The following is a 19,163-nucleotide window of genomic DNA, read 5'->3' on the forward strand; positions in this document are numbered from 1 at the left end:
TGTGAGTCCCTCACTCTCTCTCTTTGCAACCACTCAGCTCTATCCTTATAGTGTGAAAATGGTTATAAGCAATAGATAGACAAATATATAGATGAATTGGCCTGTAAAAGGCAAGATTTGGCCCATGGGTCATAGTTTGCTGATCACTCTTTTCAATAATCAGTTGTTTTTCACAGTTATTAAAAGTAAGAATGTTTTTTACATTTATTCCGTTTCCAGTGTTCCCCATCCATATTTTAATGTAGATCCAAGTGTATGTCTAGTATCATATTCTTTCTCTCTTAAAAATTTCTTTTATCTTGTTTTACTGGTCCCCTTGCAATGAATATTTTCAAACTTTGTTTGTAGCCTTTATTTTGAAAGATGTTTCATCAGCTGTGGAATTATCAATGGGCAGGTTTTAGGGAATTGTTTTCTTTTAGAATTTTGAAAATGTATTCCATTTCTTTTTTTCTTCTTTTTCTTCAGTCTTTCATGGTTTCTGATGAGTAGTCTGCCGTAATTTAAAAAAATGTTTTTATATCCTCATTTTCTTGGATAGATATGTTTTGTTGTTGCTGTTGTTTTCTGGCTGCATTTAATTTTTTTTTTCTTTTTCATATTTTGTTTTTTAGCAGTCTAAGCATGGTATGGTTACTTGTTACTCCTGTTATTTTTTGTTATTTATCCTGTTTGGTGTTCTCTGAATTTTTAGTCTGTTGCTTTGTGTCTTTTATTAATTTTGCAAAATTCTTAGTGATTATTATTATTGTTTTTTGAGATGGAGTCCCACCCTGTCGCCCAGGCTAGAGTGCACTGGCCTGATCTCAGCTCACTGTTACTGCAACCTCTGCCTCCTGGGTTCAAGCAATTCTCCTGCCTCACCCTCCCAAGTAGCTGGGACTACAGATGCGCTCCACCATGCATAGCTAATTTTTGTACTTTTAGTAGAGACAAGGTTTCACCATGTTGTCCAGGATGGTCTCGATCTCCTGACCTCGTTATCCACCTGCCTCGGCCTCCCAAGGTGCTCAGATTATAGGCGTGCGCCACCATGTCCAGCCTGACTATTTTTTCAAATAAACCTCCTACTTCTTCTGGGTTTCCAATTACATGTGTACTAGGACTTTAATATTTATCTCACAACTATTAAATGCATTGTTCTATTATTTTCCCCAGTCTTTTTTCTCATTGTGGTAATTTGGATAAGGTAATTTCTTTTGACTTGCCTTGAAGTTTCCTGATTATCTCCTCAGCTCTGTTAATGAGCCTATTAAAGGCATTAATTAATTTTTTTAAGTAGTCTTTCATTCCTGGCATTTCTGTTTTATTTGTTCTTATAGTTTCCATATCTCTGCTGAAATTTGCCAGATCTTGTGTGTTAGCTGCTTTTCCCATTAGATCCTTTAAGATATTCATTACAGTAATTTTATATTCTCTCTCTGATGATTCCAACATCTGTCTCATTTGTGAGTCTGTTTCTATTGATTGCTTTATTTCTTGTCAGTGAATTGTTTTTCTTGCTTTTTTTTCTCTGTACCTTGTAATATTTTGTTAAAAGTGTGTCACCCTGGGTAAGATAGTGAAAATTGTGTTATGTCTAGAAATGAGCTTGCCTTTTTTTCTCTTAAAGCTTTAGTTTGAAAGAATGTTTGAGATGTTCAAAAGAGGCTCTAAGTTTCCTATGAACAAATAACAAGTTTTCTGGGGCTCAAGGTATCCAAATTTATCTATCATTATACTGTCTTCTTGTTATTAAATGTTATGTATAATCACTTTTTAGGTGTTTTACTCTGCGTGATGCATTCTCTCATTTGTGCTTTTTAAAACAGACCTTATCCTCCATTTTACAGATGTGGAAACTTAAGTAAAATAACTTACCTAAAGATACACATCTATCAAATAAAGAATAAGGACTCGATTCTCTAGGCCTATCTGATTTTTATACCCTATATTCTTAACTGTTATCCTATTTGAATGCATCACTTTACTGACAGCAAAAAAAACTGACTATCAATTATATTGAAGGTCCTGTAATAAGTGACATGGAAGGGTGACATGAGCAACATGACATGAGTTTTTGCATTTAGTTTGCTAATATTTCAAGAATGGACTTCAAAGAGCATCCTAGAGTTTGCTAAGCAATTAGGATGACAGAAATACAGAGTAGTAGATTTTACTTATAAGTGATACTCAGTTTGCTTATTCTATAGACACTTCTCTGGTTACTATCAAGGATTCACTGCCATTGTAAATTCTCACCTCTCCTAAGAAGTAAGACAATCACTGGCGTGGTTCCCAGGCTAGTATTTATTCAGTGCCACTGTCCAAAAGACACTGTATAATGATTAGTTGGGCTGTGGATCACAGTATAGGGATAGAATTAGATATCTAGAAGTCATAATTGATGCAATGAAGAAGCTGAAACATAACAACATTGTAACAGAGAAGAAAGAACATTGCTCCAAAGCCATAGAGTGTACTTGCAAAGAGGATAAAAGAGGAAGAGAAATTACTAGACCAAGAATGGGATGGTTAATTTATTAGGAGAATCATAATATGGCAGTGCTATCCAGTAGAATTTTCTGTGATGATGAAAATATTCTCTATCTGTGCTGCCTAAAACAGTAGATACATAGTCATATGTGGCTATTGAACACTTGAAATGTAGCTAGTTGAGTGTGCAAGAAAACTTAATTCTTTAAAATTTTAATTTATATGGTAGATATGGGTATTATTTTGGAGAGCATAGGACTAGAATGTAATCAAGCTTGAGGAAGAGAGTAAAGAAATGGTGGAATGGAGATGATAGTATTAAGATGGAAAAGACTGGCTGGGTGCGGTGGCTCATGCCTGTAATCCCAGCACTTTGGGAGGCCAAGGCGGGAGGATCACGAGATCAGGAGATCGAGACCATCCTGGCCAACATGGTGAAACCCCATCTCTGCTAAAAATACAAAAATTAGCCGGGTGTGGTGGTGGGCGCCTGTAATCCCAGAGGAGGGATTCTATCTGTAATCGATAGAATGAGGCAGGAGCATCACTTGAACCTGGGAGGCGGAGGTTGCGCCACTGCACTCCAGCCTGGCAACAGAGCAAGATTCCATCTCAAAAAGAAAAAAGCAAAAGCTCATGTGTGTGTACATGTATATGTGCGTGCTAAGAGAGGGGTATGGTTGAAGAGGGAGGGAAAAATGTGAGGAAAAAATATTGTAGTTAAAGGAACGAATATTTCTTGAATACTATAGTCTAGTTAATGGAATTTTATGTGTGTACTTAAAATATATCCTGAAAGGTAAGAATCATCTGTGTTTTGACGGTGAGGCCACAGAAGCAAGAAGTTAACTTGCCCTTAGTTCATGTAGCTGATAAGTGGTGAGATATTTGAATACATGTTCAAAGCACATGCATATTCTACTATACTGCCCTGCCTCTCACAAAAAGAAATAGAAGAGTAGTAGATGAATTAGGAAAAGGACAATAGTAATGATTTTCTGCATTTTTCAAGGTAAGTGCTTTTTATCTTTTTTAAACTATGAAGGTAATTTTTAGAAGTGTGTGTAATCGCGATACCTGAAGTTGTTGCATGTTGCTGTTGTCTTGTTTCTGCCGATGCTTGTGCCTGGTGTTTTATTCTTTGTGTTCTTAATTATCTTTGATTGTATACTATTTATTGTTCTTTAAAAAATACTTTTTGTGAATAATTTGAGGCCCAGGAAGAAGATGCCTTCCTCCAGAAAGAATTTTCTTTTGCTTCTGCCTGGTGACTGTTTAGAATACCATTTCTGGTTACCTTAAATGAGGTCTAAAGCTAGAGGACTGTACAAGCATTGTGAACCTGCAGTTTAATTCACTGTTTTTGAGAGTTGGTTTACTTGTACCAGTTTTGCTTGGGGCAAACAGACCTCCTTGCTCACTTATCTTTCTGGTTTCACATTTTCCCTTCAATTTGGCCAGAACATTTCTTACTCTCTTCAGCTCTTTAAGACATTTTCTCCCCGTGTTTTATATAATAATAATGGTTATTTTCATGGGGAGTGCTTGGTCTACTATTAGACCAACTGTTATTTTAAACTAGTCCACTATTAGAAACAGGAATCTTGTTTTGTTTTTACTTTTATGGAAGAATGTTTTGCTTATAATTTTCATGTGATTCACAGCATAATCTTTCTGTTGTTTAATATTTATTTTTTTCTCATTTTGTTTCTTTCATTTTGTGCATAAAATAATTTTTTGGTAGGTCCTATGCTGAGAAAACTCTTTGTTGTCATTCTTATTTTCATTGGTGATATTCTTCTTATAAGCTGGGCTAGTAATCTTACAAGATTGTAAGTGATCACTTATAAAATGTTGGATTAATTGTCTTCAGACACTTTTCTCACCAGCATTTCTCTCTAGCATATGCCTTCCTCTGGCTAGCCAGAGTTTCCCTAAAGCCTCATATGTTATAGGTTATTTTTTCTATCTTTTGTTCTAGTTGCCATTCTTATTTTCAGAGTGGATAGCGGACATAAGGATTATTTTTCCATTAACTTTGATTTTGTTGTCCTAGATGGGACTTACTTATTTATACATGGCGGCTAGCACAAAACTTAGGTCTTAAAATTTAGTTCTCCGGCAGTTTCTTACCTTCAATTTCTTAATTTCCACATGCTTCTCTTTTGGTACCATTGTTATTCATTTCCCTGCCTTAAAGAGTCTGTTTATTTATCTAGAAATTTGTGCAATCTTTCTAATGACTGTCCATTTCTTTGTATATGTAATGAGGCTTTGAATTAATTCATCTTAAATATTCTGTCTCCAGTTAGTGATTTCCATGTAATTTATGCTTCGAACACATAATTTATCAGTTGAAAAATAAGTAGGCAGGCACTACAGAGAGGAACAGTAATTATTTTACTATGTTAGAATCTTCTGTTAAAACGTATTGATCTACACAAAAACAGCATATAAATGTTTATAGCAGTTTTATTCATAATTGCCAAAAACTGGAAGCAACCAAGATGTCTTTCATTAGGTGAATGTATAAACATACATACAATGGCATATTATGCAGCAGTAAAAAGAAATGAGCTATCAAGTTATGAAAAGATACGAAGGAACCTAAAAATTCAAGTTGCTAAATGAATGAAGCCAGTTCTAAAAAGCTACATACTTTATGATTCCAACTATATGACCTTCTGGAAAAGGCAAAATTATAGGCAGCAAAAAGCTTAGTTGTTGCCAGGGGTGAGGGGGAGAGGGAACGGGGATGAATCAGTATAGCACAGGAGGGTTATAGAGCTGGTAAAGCTAGTTTTTCAGCTACTCTAATGGAGGGCATATGGTATAATAGATTTGTTAAAACCTGTCGAACTGTACAACACAAAGGGTGACCCCTAATGTAAACTATGGACTTTAGTGAATAAAAATCTTTCAATAATGGGTCATCAATTGTAGCAAATGAAAGATGTTAATTATAGGAAAAACCATGTGGAGGGTAGGGGCAGGTAGGAGGAAGAGTATGTGAGAACTCCATATTTTCTTTGCTATTTTTATGTAAACCTAAAACTTACTCTAAAATGTAAAGTCTGTTCACTTTTACAAAAGCATATTAATGCCTGATAAAGAGGTCATAAATATTGACAGTGATCAAATAGCCATATGTATTCTGAAGGAACTTAACAAAACCACCTCGTATAAATATGTTCTTTTATTGTTAACTCTTTCGTACTTACTATGCCTTTTTAAGAATATCTGGATTCATGTTCTTGTCTTTTCCCTTTCTTTTTGGTCTTTTCTATTAGGTGTACTGGCCCTCTCTTGGTACCCACCTGATGTAAATGATGAAAATGGAGAACCTACTGATAACTTGGTACCCACTATTTTGGATAAAGCTCATAAATATAACCTGAAGGTATTTTATTTTATTTTCAAGCTATACATAAGTTAATTCTTTTGGACAAGAGGATAGTAATAACAATTTTTGAAATAGTAATTTTAATTAAAAATGATAACGACTTAGAATCTTTTAAATACTATATTTCATAAAGAAAATTTCTATAATTAATAGGAATTTCAATCTTATCTAAATTATATTTTAGAGATTCTTTACTATGTTTCTAATGTTTTATATATTTTTTGTAGTAGAAAGGGATTGAAAGGTTCTTTTGTGAAGATAATATAGTAGTGAAGATTTATATGTCTAAATATCTTAGATGTCAAAAATGTAAAAACAAGTATTAACCATGTAACTTTGCATATTTATAAAGTAGTTAAAAAATAAACTTGCTTAAATATTTTTCAAAATCTGATTTTCATTTAAACCTTATTTAACGTGCATACACATACACACCTGTGTAAATATAGACTACAGCGGAAAGATCAAGTATATTTGATGCAGAAATTAAGGTGTGTTGCAAATGAGGGAACACTTCTTACAGTCTAAGATTTTATTTCTTTTAGAAATTAATCATGGAAACAAATAGGAGTGATGGTTAAAAGGATTTAAATAGCACTACAAAAGAAAATTTTATACTGAATAGCAAGTAAATAAGCACTGTTTTTAATATCCAAAGATACTTTTTAAAAATTGGTCATGTATTAGGTAGCAACATTAATTCTAATAAATTCACAAAAATTATAACCATAGAGTCTGCATTCTCTGACCACATTCAGTACCATTGAATGTTAATAATTAAGTCCAAACCATTTAGAAAGTATAAAATTATTAAAATTTTAATAACATAATTGAGAATAACTCTGAAATTTAAGTGATATAAATAGCACTGAGATTATTGCATTATCAATACCAATGGGACCTAAATAATAAGACATAGTAGAAGAAAGAACTATGATAGATGAAGTGTGAAATTAATTAAATAGTATACAAGTCCTTCAAAATCAGTCGTCTGGATAAATTAATCTTCACTATTGTCCACTTTTGGGGAAAAAACCATAGGCAAGCCATTGGTGAGGTTAAAAAAGAAAAGAAATTGAGAAAACATATCAGCAAAAATTAAAAAGAAATATACCTATAGTTTCAGAAGAGAGTTTAAGAGTTTATATCAGCCCATTTAAAATTTATATGGTAGTTTTATAGGAAAATACTAAAATTAATTTTTTTTTGGTGCAGAAAGGGGTTTAAAGAATCTGAATTGACTATCCTAGAAAAAAACGTATAAAAGATAATTGAACAAATGTCTTCCCCAAAGTATCAAGTTTACCTCTCAGTAGTATTCAGAATAGTTGATTTTTATGATAATTGAAATACAGTGTCAAGTATACTCATTATCTATTGCTGCATAACAAATTATTCCAAAACTTGGTAGCTTAAAACAATAAACATTTGTTACCTCACACAATTTCTAAGGGTCAAGCATCTGGAAGTGGCTTATTTGGGAGTGTCTGGTTCAAGGTCTCTCAAGGAGGTTACAGGCAAGCTATTGGCTGGTGCTACAGTCATCTGAGGCTGGAGGATCCACTAACAAACTTTCTTATGTGGTGGATGACAGACCTCAGTTCTTTGCAGCAGATGAACTGGAGACTCTGTACTTCTATATATGGGCCTCTGGCTTCACTAGAGTGAAAGATCTGAGAGAGTCTAATATAGGGGCTACACGGTTGTTTTTGTTTGTTTTGTTTTTTGACATAAATCTTGGCAATGATGTGTTATCACTTCTGTCCCATTCTGTTGTTTTATCTACTGATAAAACAACCATGGCACAACGTGGGAGGGAACTGCAAAGTTATGAATACCGGGAGATGGGTATCAGGGAGGCCATCTTGAAGAATGGCAACCACAGAAAACTTCCAAATTTATTCTACAATAGCACAATTTTTATTTAAAACTAAGAAAGGATAGAACAAGAAAGAGACAGACTAATCTTACCAATGAAAATAGATTCAAAATTCCTAGAGGAAATTTTGATAAGAAGTGTTTATTAGCAAGGATTTAAGAATGGTTCCGGTCATATGAAATCTGAATCTAAATTCAGGTCTGCATTCAATCCTGGCCCAACCACCTTGTAGCTTTATAAATGACTCGTGTCTCAGTTTCTTCATCTCTAAAATGGAAATAGCAACAAAACCTTCCTTACACACAGAGTGGTTATAAAGATTATATTAGATAATACATGTAAAACATAGATTCCTGTCTGCCACAGAGTAAGCACTAAGTAAATAAAACTTCACTGATTATTTAAAGAAGGTAAAACGTGGTTATCTTAACAGATACTGAAAATTTTAGGAAATAAAAATTCATTGTTAATGAAGTCCTTAGTAACCAAAGTTCTTCAGCGTGATAAACGGTGTCTCTTAGTATCTTATTTCAAACACTGTATCTGATGGATATACTACACCTGTAGTCCCAGCTACTACTCAGGAGGCTGAGGCACGAGAATCGCTTGAACCTGGGAGGCAGAGATTGCAGTGAGCTGAGATTGGTGCCACTGCACTCTAGCCTAGGCGACAGAGTGAGAGTCTATCTCAAAAAAAAAAAAAAAAAAAAAGTGATGTAGGGTCTTTTAACTAGAGACCACACTCCGAGTTCTGAGATTGCAACCACTCTTAAAATTTGCTGAAGCTTTTTATTTGCTCTGTAACTTCTTGCAGTTATATTCTAATGGAGGGCAATCTGGTTTGTCCAATACTGGTAATTGAGCCCTGTAAGATATGTTATGGACCACTGTTGAAATATTTCATTTCAAATAAAAATATGAAATATTAGTTTTGTCTTAATTTTCCTTTTGCAGCCTAGAGATTGAGTAGTTATTGGAGAATAGAAATGGAATTCTAGGGAGTGAGAAAGAGCTAAATAGGCAAGCATTTTTTTTATTCCTGTCCATAAAGCTGCCTCTTCTTTCTAATTTACTATTCTGAAACTGTTAAGACAGCATCTCTCAAATTAGCTGTCTAGCAAGAGCTGTCACCTGCCATGTCCCTTGTTGCCTTTCAGTGAGTTCTTATTGGCATTTGAAATCTGCAAATAGGCAAGCCTCCAGGTTCTGGTGCCCAGGCTGAGGTTGGGTAAGTGATTGATTTATCTTCCACAAAACAAGCCCAAGAGCTGCTCCTCTGTCCAGGCCCTGCCAAAATCCTGGAAGATGGGAGCTCAAGAAACTGGCTATTTTAGTACTTTCAGGAAGTTTTTAAAGAGAAAATGAAAATGTTACGATATATGAGGATTGGTTGGCTTTTTCTCCTGTTTAAAGTGTCTGTGTAGAGAAGGAGAGTGTGGCAAAGAGCTCGACCACAAATTGCCTATTTAATGTTGCCAGCATACTTGATCTCTCTGTGCTACGGATTTTATATCTAATGATCAGAAAAACTTGGAACATGATAGACTACTGTTTTCCAAAATTTTTAGAACAGTTTCTTGGCCTCGTGTCTGGTGAGGAACTATGTATAGACAAAGAATAGACCTGGAATCATGAGACTGGAGCTTGTTCCAACTGAGTAGCTCTGGAATCTTATATTAGTTCCTTGATCTTCGTGGCTTATCCCCTTCATTTGTACAATGACAAACCATAAGATAGTTTTATTGGATTTGTCTATGATTTCTCTTGTTGTGGAACAGACATTTTTCCTAATTCAATAAAATGCAGTAAATCCTGTTTTTTTAAAGAATGGAAAATGTTCCCTTTTCTTGCTAATATAAGGAAATTTTAATATGTTTAATGAATGACAGTACCTTACTAGAATTATTTAATGTGCTAAGGCAATCTGATAGGAAAAGATTAATGATGTTGTAGATTGTGTGCTGACAAATTGGAGCCTCCAATGCACATAACTGACCACATCTAAAACTTTTAAGTGTAAAATGTGTTCATTAGTAACATCTCTTTTTTCTTGCTAATCTTCAAAGCATGGAAATACTAAATGGATGGAGAATTTTTAGGGAATGAATTCATCTCACAGTTAAGCTTTTGTTATAGTTCATTCATTTTGATTATATAATGTTTTTACTAATATTAGTCATTAAATATTTTGTAATTGTAATTTTGATTTGTTAACTTCAACCAAGAGTTATTTTAAGTAAGTGCCTTTTAAATTATAAACAAACATGCAAGAAAAGGAAATGATTGGTGCTTTAGTTATTTTTCATTATCTTTAGCAAATGTGACTAGGTTTTTTTTGGAAGTGTAAATGAGTGAAACTAAAATTTAAATCTTGATTTTTCAAAGCGATTTAGTTTCTGTTCTTTTAAAGTATACTTGTCTGCATGTTTGCTAGAGCAAAGGCTGTTGCACTTAACAGCTGTCATTTAGTAGGCTGGTTTTGCAGAGTGTAAAAATCAGGGCTGGATTCCTTCCTCTATATCCTCTCTATCCTGCACCATTAAGAACACAGCAATGGAACAATTTTTTGAGTAATACATGATAGAGATGTTTGGTAGATTCTGTCATTGTTTAGCAAATAATCTGGTTTTCCTTCCCCTGCATGCAAAGAGTAAGTATACTTCCTGCCCTGTTGTTGTTGGGTTTGGCCTTATGGCTTGCTTTGGCTGATGAGATGTGAGAAAAGATAATGTATACTATGTGCTTGCATGATTATGCTCCTATTTTCTTATGAGAAAACCATGCCCCTTTCTGCCTAGGACACAGAATGACAGACACATGGAGCTGATTTGAACCAGCCTGGAGCAGAACCATCATAAGCCAGTTCATAGATTTTATGTTCAAAAAGCAAATGTTTGTCTTTTAGAGCCACTGAGATTGTGGGGTTGTTACATGGCATTATCTAATCAAAACTTGACTGAATTAAATCATTCATCTAAGTAAAGGAAAATTAGGCAGATTCAGTGATTTTTTTTTTTTTTTTTTTTTTTTTTTTTTTTTTTTTTTTTTTGCTTAGGATTATAGGGGAAAGAACCAACTCAGCCCTGGTGATCTTCTTTCATTTTAATAAATTTAGTATGTTATTTTAAAGTAGCATATTTTCTTTCTACTTTATACAGAAATCACATTTCTTATACTAGGTTTATCAACATCCATTATTTCTTTGCATATGGCTCTAGAGTCATTTTATCTGCTTTTCAGGCTTATGCAGATTTCAACCATGTGAAACATGAATATAAGTATGTCCGTGATTCTTTTTTAAATGATATTTACCTACATTTGAAACCTGTTATATTAGTCATAGCCTCTCCTTTTTCTTTTTCCTTGTTAAATGAATATTGTGAATTCATGGCAGAAACTTTGGGAATCTTACCTAAATCCAGTATAGGTGGCAGACTTAAGAGTTTAACTGTTGTTCATTTTTGCATGCAAATCATTAGTCCATTTATTTATGCATGCATTCATTCATTTAGCACCTGCTATGTGTCAGATACAGTTCCAGATGCTGACAATATTAAGAAGGATAAAGTATTATCTCTGTCCCTAAAATGTCTTATAATCTACTGGAGGTCAGACACAAAGACAAGTAAATTTCAGGAAAAGTATGAGGTATTATGGCACCACATAGGAGTAGGAAGACCTATCTCAATTTTGTTGTGGCAGGGGATAGGGGAGTGTGCAGGGGTGAAGGTAGGGAATGGAGTTGGAGAAGGAGAAAATTACCAGATTTTCATTCAAAAAAGTTCATTTTGTTTATTAAAATTTATTTATTAAAGTTATTAAAATGCAGGGTAGGGAAGAGACAGGGAAGGTCAAAATTAAAAACATGAAATGAGGGAATGTATATATTCTTATTCTTTAAAGATAAGAAAGACATTTCATTTTATGTACAGAATTCTATTATTTTAAAATTTATTTTAACATTGATCTAATTGATTTTTCCAAATGGAACAGAGAGATGGAGACTAGATCACATCATTAATTAAAATTGCAAAGTAATTTTATTATAATTAAGAAATTAGAAATACATGAAGGAAAATTTTAAATATTTTATACTTATCAATACTATATTTACTTTAAATATATTGATCTGCGCTTTACAAAAATATCATGCTATTTGTTGTTTGCAGCTGTAAAAGCAAATTCATTTTGATATAGGATATTTCAAGTCGGATATTGCTTAAATATGGTGTCCTTTATGTATAAAATGGAAATTTAGAAAACACAGTGATGTATCTGAAGGAAGAATTACCCAAGGAAACATTATGTAATAGTATGAAAATACCTATACACTTGGCAATTTGCTTTCAACTGAATTTAAAAAGCGAATACCAAAGTTATTGAGAAATCTGACTGCCCTAGCAGTTACTACCCTGGCAATACTAACAATATGCTGCAAAAATGAATTTGACCTTAGTTTTTTATGACAAAAACTTATTTTTGTAATATTACTGTAATCTCATTTTATTTAAAGTAGAAAATTATATTTTTATTAAATATTATTTAACTTTAAAATTAATTATGTGAAAACAAGTAGCACTGATTAATGTAAAATACATTTTGCTTTAATTGGGTAATTGAAAACAGAGGAGTTTCATATTGCAATAGAAGTCTCTAGTTCCATAAATACATCATAGAGCCTGAAACCTGAAATTAAAACAGTATCAATACATTTATTAGATTGCCATAAAGATTTTTAATTGATGTTGGTAAGTCAGTAAAACTAGGAATAAAAGTGAAAATCCTCATTCTTTGTTTTATGAATCTGAAATAGATTGTTGTCTAAGAGAAGTATCTTCTGTATTTTTTACTTTACTAGTTAGAAGTGGCATACAGAATAGTTTTACTAGCCATAATTAGTTTGTCTTGATTTATGTATAGCCAACCTTAAGTTAAAAAATTTTAATCTGTGCACAGTATTTTAAAAATATTTGTAATTACTGCTCTCTATGTTTACATATATATATAATGTATGTATGTGTGTGTATATATGTATGTAGGTGTGTGTGTGTGTGTGTGTGTGTGTGTGTGTGGGATATCCAAACCATAAATACCTAGGCGTCATGAAAATTGTCCTTTATAACACTAGTGGATATTATTTTTAAGCAATTTCATTATAAATTCTTTAATAGAAGTTAATGTATATTATTTTGTAAAATGCTGTTTTAATGATATGGAAGAATTTATATGTAAATAAATTTGCTAATGACTTCCATTTAAATTTAAGCTTAATGGTTACATGCCTGAAAAAAATCCAGATTTTTCTGGACCATATTTTTTTGGTCTTTTTCCTAAAAGAAACATATATCTGAATATAGAGTATTTCCTATATATCTTATATGGGATACAAATATGTAAGAAACATATTTTTATAAGGAGTAAACATAAAAAGAAGCATTGCACAGCAGTTAAGCATTTGAACTCGGAATTCAGGTCATCAATATTACCTCCAACAAACTGGGTGACTTGGAACAACTTACTGAACCTTTCTTAAGGTTCTATCTATCTTTGATTACCTCACTAAGAAAACAGAAATACCTTAGGGAGTTGTGAAGATTAACCAAGATAATAATATAAAATGTTTAGCATGTTATTTAGCAGTAAATTTTATTGGTAAAAATTCTCTGGTAGTTTCTGTGTTCAATAAATATTCATCTTAAATTAAGGTGATTAAATCAGTTACTTTATTAAGTATATTAAATATACTTCTAATTTTACATTATAGATAATTTATCCCCTAACTGATTTTATTGTTTGTTTTAGGTTACTTTTCACATAGAACCATATAGCAATCGAGATGATCAAAACATGTACAAAAATGTGAAGTATATTATAGACAAGTGAGTTTCTTCAATATTTATAAATATTGTTATATTATCCAGTGATAATTATTGTTTTAAGAATAGTACATTAAATTATATTTGAGATTTGCATAATTTATGATTATTCCATTTTTAATAAAATTAAATTGTTACTGTAATGAATGTCACCATCATTTCGAGGAACATTGCAGAAGTTCCTTACAATTCACTTTCTTTTTGGAAGATTGCTGTTTTTACTGTTTTACAGGTTTATAGGCTATTTATGATTTCTGTAATTTTGATATTTTAAATTGACATTATTTTCTAAACCTTCGGAATATAGCTTTATCTTTTTAAAAAGAAGGTTCAGATTATTAAAAGTGAACTACTTCTTTTAATGCAGTAGACCCAGAGCTGATATTTTCATTTATATCTAGCCTGATCAAAAAGAATTTATTAATACAGTTTTCATTTTTTGAAAGAATTTTACTGATAATAGTCTGTGACAGATGCAATAGTCTTACAAAGAAACTTGTCAGCAACGGTAGAACATTTATCACTGATAGATATAAAAGCAGTTTATGTATTAATGTAGAGAATCATAGGCTTTTTTATGGCATTAGTCATCATTTGTAAACCTCAATATGAGATAGTTAATTACTTGTTTGGTAATGCATCCAGTATCTCATTTTCTAATGTGTAAAAATGCATTTTTAATTATTACACTTACACAACTGATTCCCCTAAGAAATAGAGCAGTGTGCTCAAACTGCACTGATTCCTTCATTTTCAGTACATAAACACTTTTTATCTGTGGCAAATTAGTTGTGAATATTCATTTCACTTTTATATATGCTTATTTTCTAGATATGGAAATCATCCGGCGTTTTACAGGTACAAGACGAAGACTGGCAATGCTCTTCCTATGTTTTATGTCTATGATTCCTATATTACCAAGCCTGAAAAATGGGCCAATCTGTTAACCACCTCAGGGTCTCGGAGTATTCGCAATTCTCCTTATGATGGATTGTTTATTGCCCTTCTAGTAGAAGAAAAACATAAGTATGATATTCTTCAAAGTGGTTTTGATGGAATTTACACATATTTTGCCACAAATGGCTTTACTTATGGCTCATCACATCAGAATTGGGCTAGCCTAAAATTATTTTGTGACAAATACAACTTAATATTTATCCCAAGTGTGGGCCCAGGATACATAGATACCAGCATCCGTCCATGGAACACGCAAAACACTCGGAACCGAATCAATGGGAAGTATTATGAAATTGCTCTGAGTGCTGCACTTCAGACATACCCCAGCTTAATTTCTATCACCTCTTTTAATGAGTGGCATGAAGGAACTCAGATTGAAAAAGCTGTTCCCAAAAGAACCAGTAATACAGTGTACCTAGATTACCGTCCTCATAAACCAGGTCTTTACCTAGAACTGACTCGCAAGTGGTCTGAAAAATACAGTAAGGAAAGAGCAACTTATGCATTAGATCACCAGCCGCCTGTTTCTTAATGCACTGATTAAAGTTTAATAGTTATCAAAATCACCTAATTTTTAAAAATAGCTTTTGTTTTGAGTTATGGAAAGAAAACTGTCAAAATCAGTATATACTATTAGTTATATTTAAAAACATATTTTTTAAATTCTTTACAGATAATATTATAATTGTTACCCTTCACAATACCACATGAGAAAATATCTGAGACAAAATATATACAAATATATTCCTTATGGCATAATTTACTGCATTTCTGACTGAAATCAAAATTCTGATTTGATGGCAATTGAATTTTCATTTTACAATAGATAAATGCTTGTGTTACCTCAAGCACTTAGCACACAGTTAAATTATGTTTACATCCTAGACCCAAAGAAATAGGATTGTGTGTATATTTGGGATATCTATTGAAGAAAAAAAAAACCCTTAAACATAATGTACATGCTTCATGTCATATCTTTAAAATAATTTAATCAACTTTATTGTCTTAGTATTTAGACTCTGGATAACTCCAATAATGAGGAAATTCTTAAGAATAACAAAATCACTGTACCTTCCTCTCAATTTTGCTGTGAACCTGAAATGGCTTTAAATTAATACTCTTATTTTTTATTTAATTTAATTACATAAATGAAACCTTACAATGACCAAATTGTGTTAGGAAGGCCTGCTATCTACAACACAGTGTGTCATTTGCAGATTTGTGGTTACCTATACCATGCTAGGTGTTTTGACATGTTTAGTGTTTCTGCTTTACAGTGCTGAATTCCGTATTTTAGAAGCTATGGAAAGTCCTTTTATGAAAAAGTTAATGATTGCTTCTCAGTTATTAGGAAAACAGTTGTTTCACAATTATTATGTAGATATGATGCCCAGATATCATTTTTAGTATATCTTGTCAATCTTTTAAGTTGTTACTATTGTATTATTCATATCTTTAAATCAGAGACCAAATATTTTTTAGGAAAGAAAAATGTTATTACTGTCATTAGGTTGTCTTTTAATATTTTAAGTTACTTTGACCAAAAGTAATAGAGAAAATTTACTTACCATTTTAGATTCTAGAGACATGGAAATGAAAATTATTTTATGTCTAGGGTAGGTCCTGAAGTTTGTCTTTACATTAAGTTTAGCACTGTATCATAATGAAGAAACTAATATTTTACATAAAAACTAATACTTTCAATTTTTTATATAGTAATATCCCCATTTTGTAAATGTTAGACTTTTATCATACCTATAAGTTAAAATACTTGTTATCAATAACTTGTCATATTGTGACAAATTGATCACTTGTGTAAGAAAAATCTCCTTAAAAACTAAATAAAATGCACTGTATTCTTACAGTTAATGTTTATAACTATAGTAAAAAATTAATATATATCCTGTTACATAAATGTTATTTCTTAGGTGTTCCATCAAGAAGAGCAATAGAATAATGCTAAAAAATAATGCCTATAAATCTTCAGAGGATGAAGACATCCATTCAGAAACAAAAATTAGCACTAAATTTTTTATAAAATAGACCAGATGACAAAATTTATTTTATTTTTAAACAGTGGTTTTGACACAAATTATGTTATTGAAAAGAGGCATTATTAATGTTTATTTAAAATTTTGGAATTTGCTGTTTCTCAGAGAATGATCAGGCCTTAGGAAATTAATACAGTAGTAGTAATCATTTTCTAGGAGAAAATAAAAGAATAAATCACTATACTGATATTTTGATATAACCAAGCATTTACATGGTAATCACTATATAGATACAACCTGTGGATTTTCTTCTTATATCCATTTAACTAGAATATATTATTTTAGGTATAATTTATAAATGTCACAGCTAATAATCTTTTATAATATACCATATTTCATTGAAGTTTTGTTAGAGAAGTATCTACCACAGAGGAGTTTTTGTCATTGTGTATGTTGTGTATTTGAACCCACCATGACAGAAAGTAAATTTTAGGAAATAGTTGTGAGATTAAGGGAAAGTCTATAAAAACAAGGTCAGCATATTCTCAACACAGATACCACCACTTTCTATCTTTTTCCCATTATAGACATGGCGAATCCACACAGCATACTTCATCTCTGAGCTTTGTTGTGATTCCTCAACATGTTACCCTGACCAGCCAGCAGTAACAGATTTCAGAGTAAGATAAAGCAGATTCTGTCTTCATTGCAAAAAGTTATTCTCAATGGAAGAATGGCATCTGATCTCATAATTACTAGTTTATAATTATATTAATATCCGTTTTTTCTCCCTTTTTAATAAAATAATTACAGTCATCCCTCAGTGTCTGTGGGGGATTGGTTCCATTATCCCTATAGATACCAAAATCTGCAGATGCTCAAGTCCCTGATATAAACTGGCATAGTAGTTGCATATAATCTATGCACATCCTCCTGTATACATTAAGTCATCTCTAGATTACTTATAATACTTAATACAATGTAAATGCTATGTCAATAGTTGTTATACTATACTGGTTAGTGAATAATGACATGAAAAAATATAGTCTGTACATCTTCAGAGTTTCAGTCAGCAATTTCTTGGCCATGGATGTAGAACCCACAAATAAGGTGAGCCAACTGCATTAGGAAATAACTCTAATAATTCTGTTAATTCTTAGAGAGGAAAGCTTTCAAAATCTTCCTCAGGTATTCATTACAGCTGCCTTTACCATTTTATTTGTAACACAGTTTAAATTGTCATGATAACAAGTAAATAAGAGCAAAGAATTTATTTCTTAATTCAAAACAACTATACGTTTGAATTCAATATAGTATAATAACTTAAAGTGGTATAATACATACAATGCATGAATCATAATGGATTGTTTTATAAGTTATTAATTTTTATGGTTTAATCAGTCTAATTGTTTTGACTGTTATAGAAACCAAATATTTTACTGTTTCTTTTAAGGACTAATATTGTCAAAACTGCTGTTATTAACGTTTACTTGAGTTGTTTAACTTCTTTGTGTTTTAAGATTGTAATTAAAAATTACTATTTTGTTATATGGAATGGTTAATTTTTACCTAATAAAAACATAGATGAAATACATTGTATTTTAGAGGATTAAAGTATCATTTCTCTTTATGAAATGTCTTATTTGATTTCCGATTAACAAATGAAAAGGAGTATCCAGTCATCATTCTTTGTATGTTTTCTCTTTTGAGATATGCAGCACTTACAAAGTGGATATCTTTAACTGCACATACTTTTTAAATCTATAAACTTATGTTTGGTTAATACACACATACATGCACACAAAGTTTTTTTTTTTAATTTGAGAGCTGTTTTTCTATTTTTTTTTCTTCTTTGGTTATAATCATATATTAGCTCCAACATCTGTTAGGGAATTAATCTTCTAAAACAGCAAAGTAACAAACCAGTAGAGAACCTACCAAGTTCATGCTCTTTTTCAATCTGACCACAGTTAGCCAGTTTAAACATGACTGCTCCTAAACTCTACAGTGCTTACAGAAAGTCTTTAAAAATCTGTATTTAAAATTTGAATTACACTGTCACATACCATAGTGAAGAAAAGCAATAATTTACAACTAGCAAGATTTCAGTTATTTTTGAAATATTTATAATTTCTAAATGAAAACTTGATGTAGCCACAAACAAAAAGGCTTTATGGCTCAAAGCATTACTTTTTAAATATTAAAATATTAATAAAATTCAAAAATTATACTAACATTATTTGTCTTTAAAAAAATGTACTCCAAATTAAATTTTATACTGTGTTGTTGTATATTCACATAAAGGCTAAATGTTATTGTGGGCTTGCTGCCAGATTATTATCCTTGAGAATTTAGGTACTATTTTGGCTTAATTACCTTATAGAGACTCATTCATCCTTAGTCAAAGAACTGAGTAGTAGCGCTATTATATTCCAACTATCAATGAAGGAAGGAACATTTTTCAAAGTGATTAGCTTTTTTAGTTGTTGTTATGTCATTACTACTTACAGTATCAAAAGACAAAGTAAGGGCTAATGAGCAAAAACAGTCATCTACAATTTATTGAAATTGAAGCATAATGG

The 19,163-nt window shown here is 31.8% G+C and overlaps 1 protein-coding gene across 1 annotated transcript in view; it reads left to right on the forward strand.

The window, feature by feature from the left end:
- Positions 1-18,180, forward strand: part of MANEA (mannosidase endo-alpha) — a 31,953-nt gene extending 13,773 nt beyond the window's left edge. Inside the window, exons 3-5 of the mRNA XM_003258347.3 lie at positions 5,766-5,875; positions 13,560-13,636; positions 14,465-18,180. Of these exons, the coding sequence (XP_003258395.1) occupies positions 5,766-5,875; positions 13,560-13,636; positions 14,465-15,122 (845 nt within the window). The 3' untranslated portion in view covers positions 15,123-18,180. The remainder of the gene's footprint in view (positions 1-5,765; positions 5,876-13,559; positions 13,637-14,464) is intronic.
- Positions 18,181-19,163: the final 983 nt, after the last annotated feature.

This window comes from Nomascus leucogenys, chromosome 3 (assembly GCF_006542625.1).
Source record: "Nomascus leucogenys isolate Asia chromosome 3, Asia_NLE_v1, whole genome shotgun sequence".
Lineage (NCBI taxonomy): Eukaryota > Metazoa > Chordata > Mammalia > Primates > Hylobatidae > Nomascus > Nomascus leucogenys.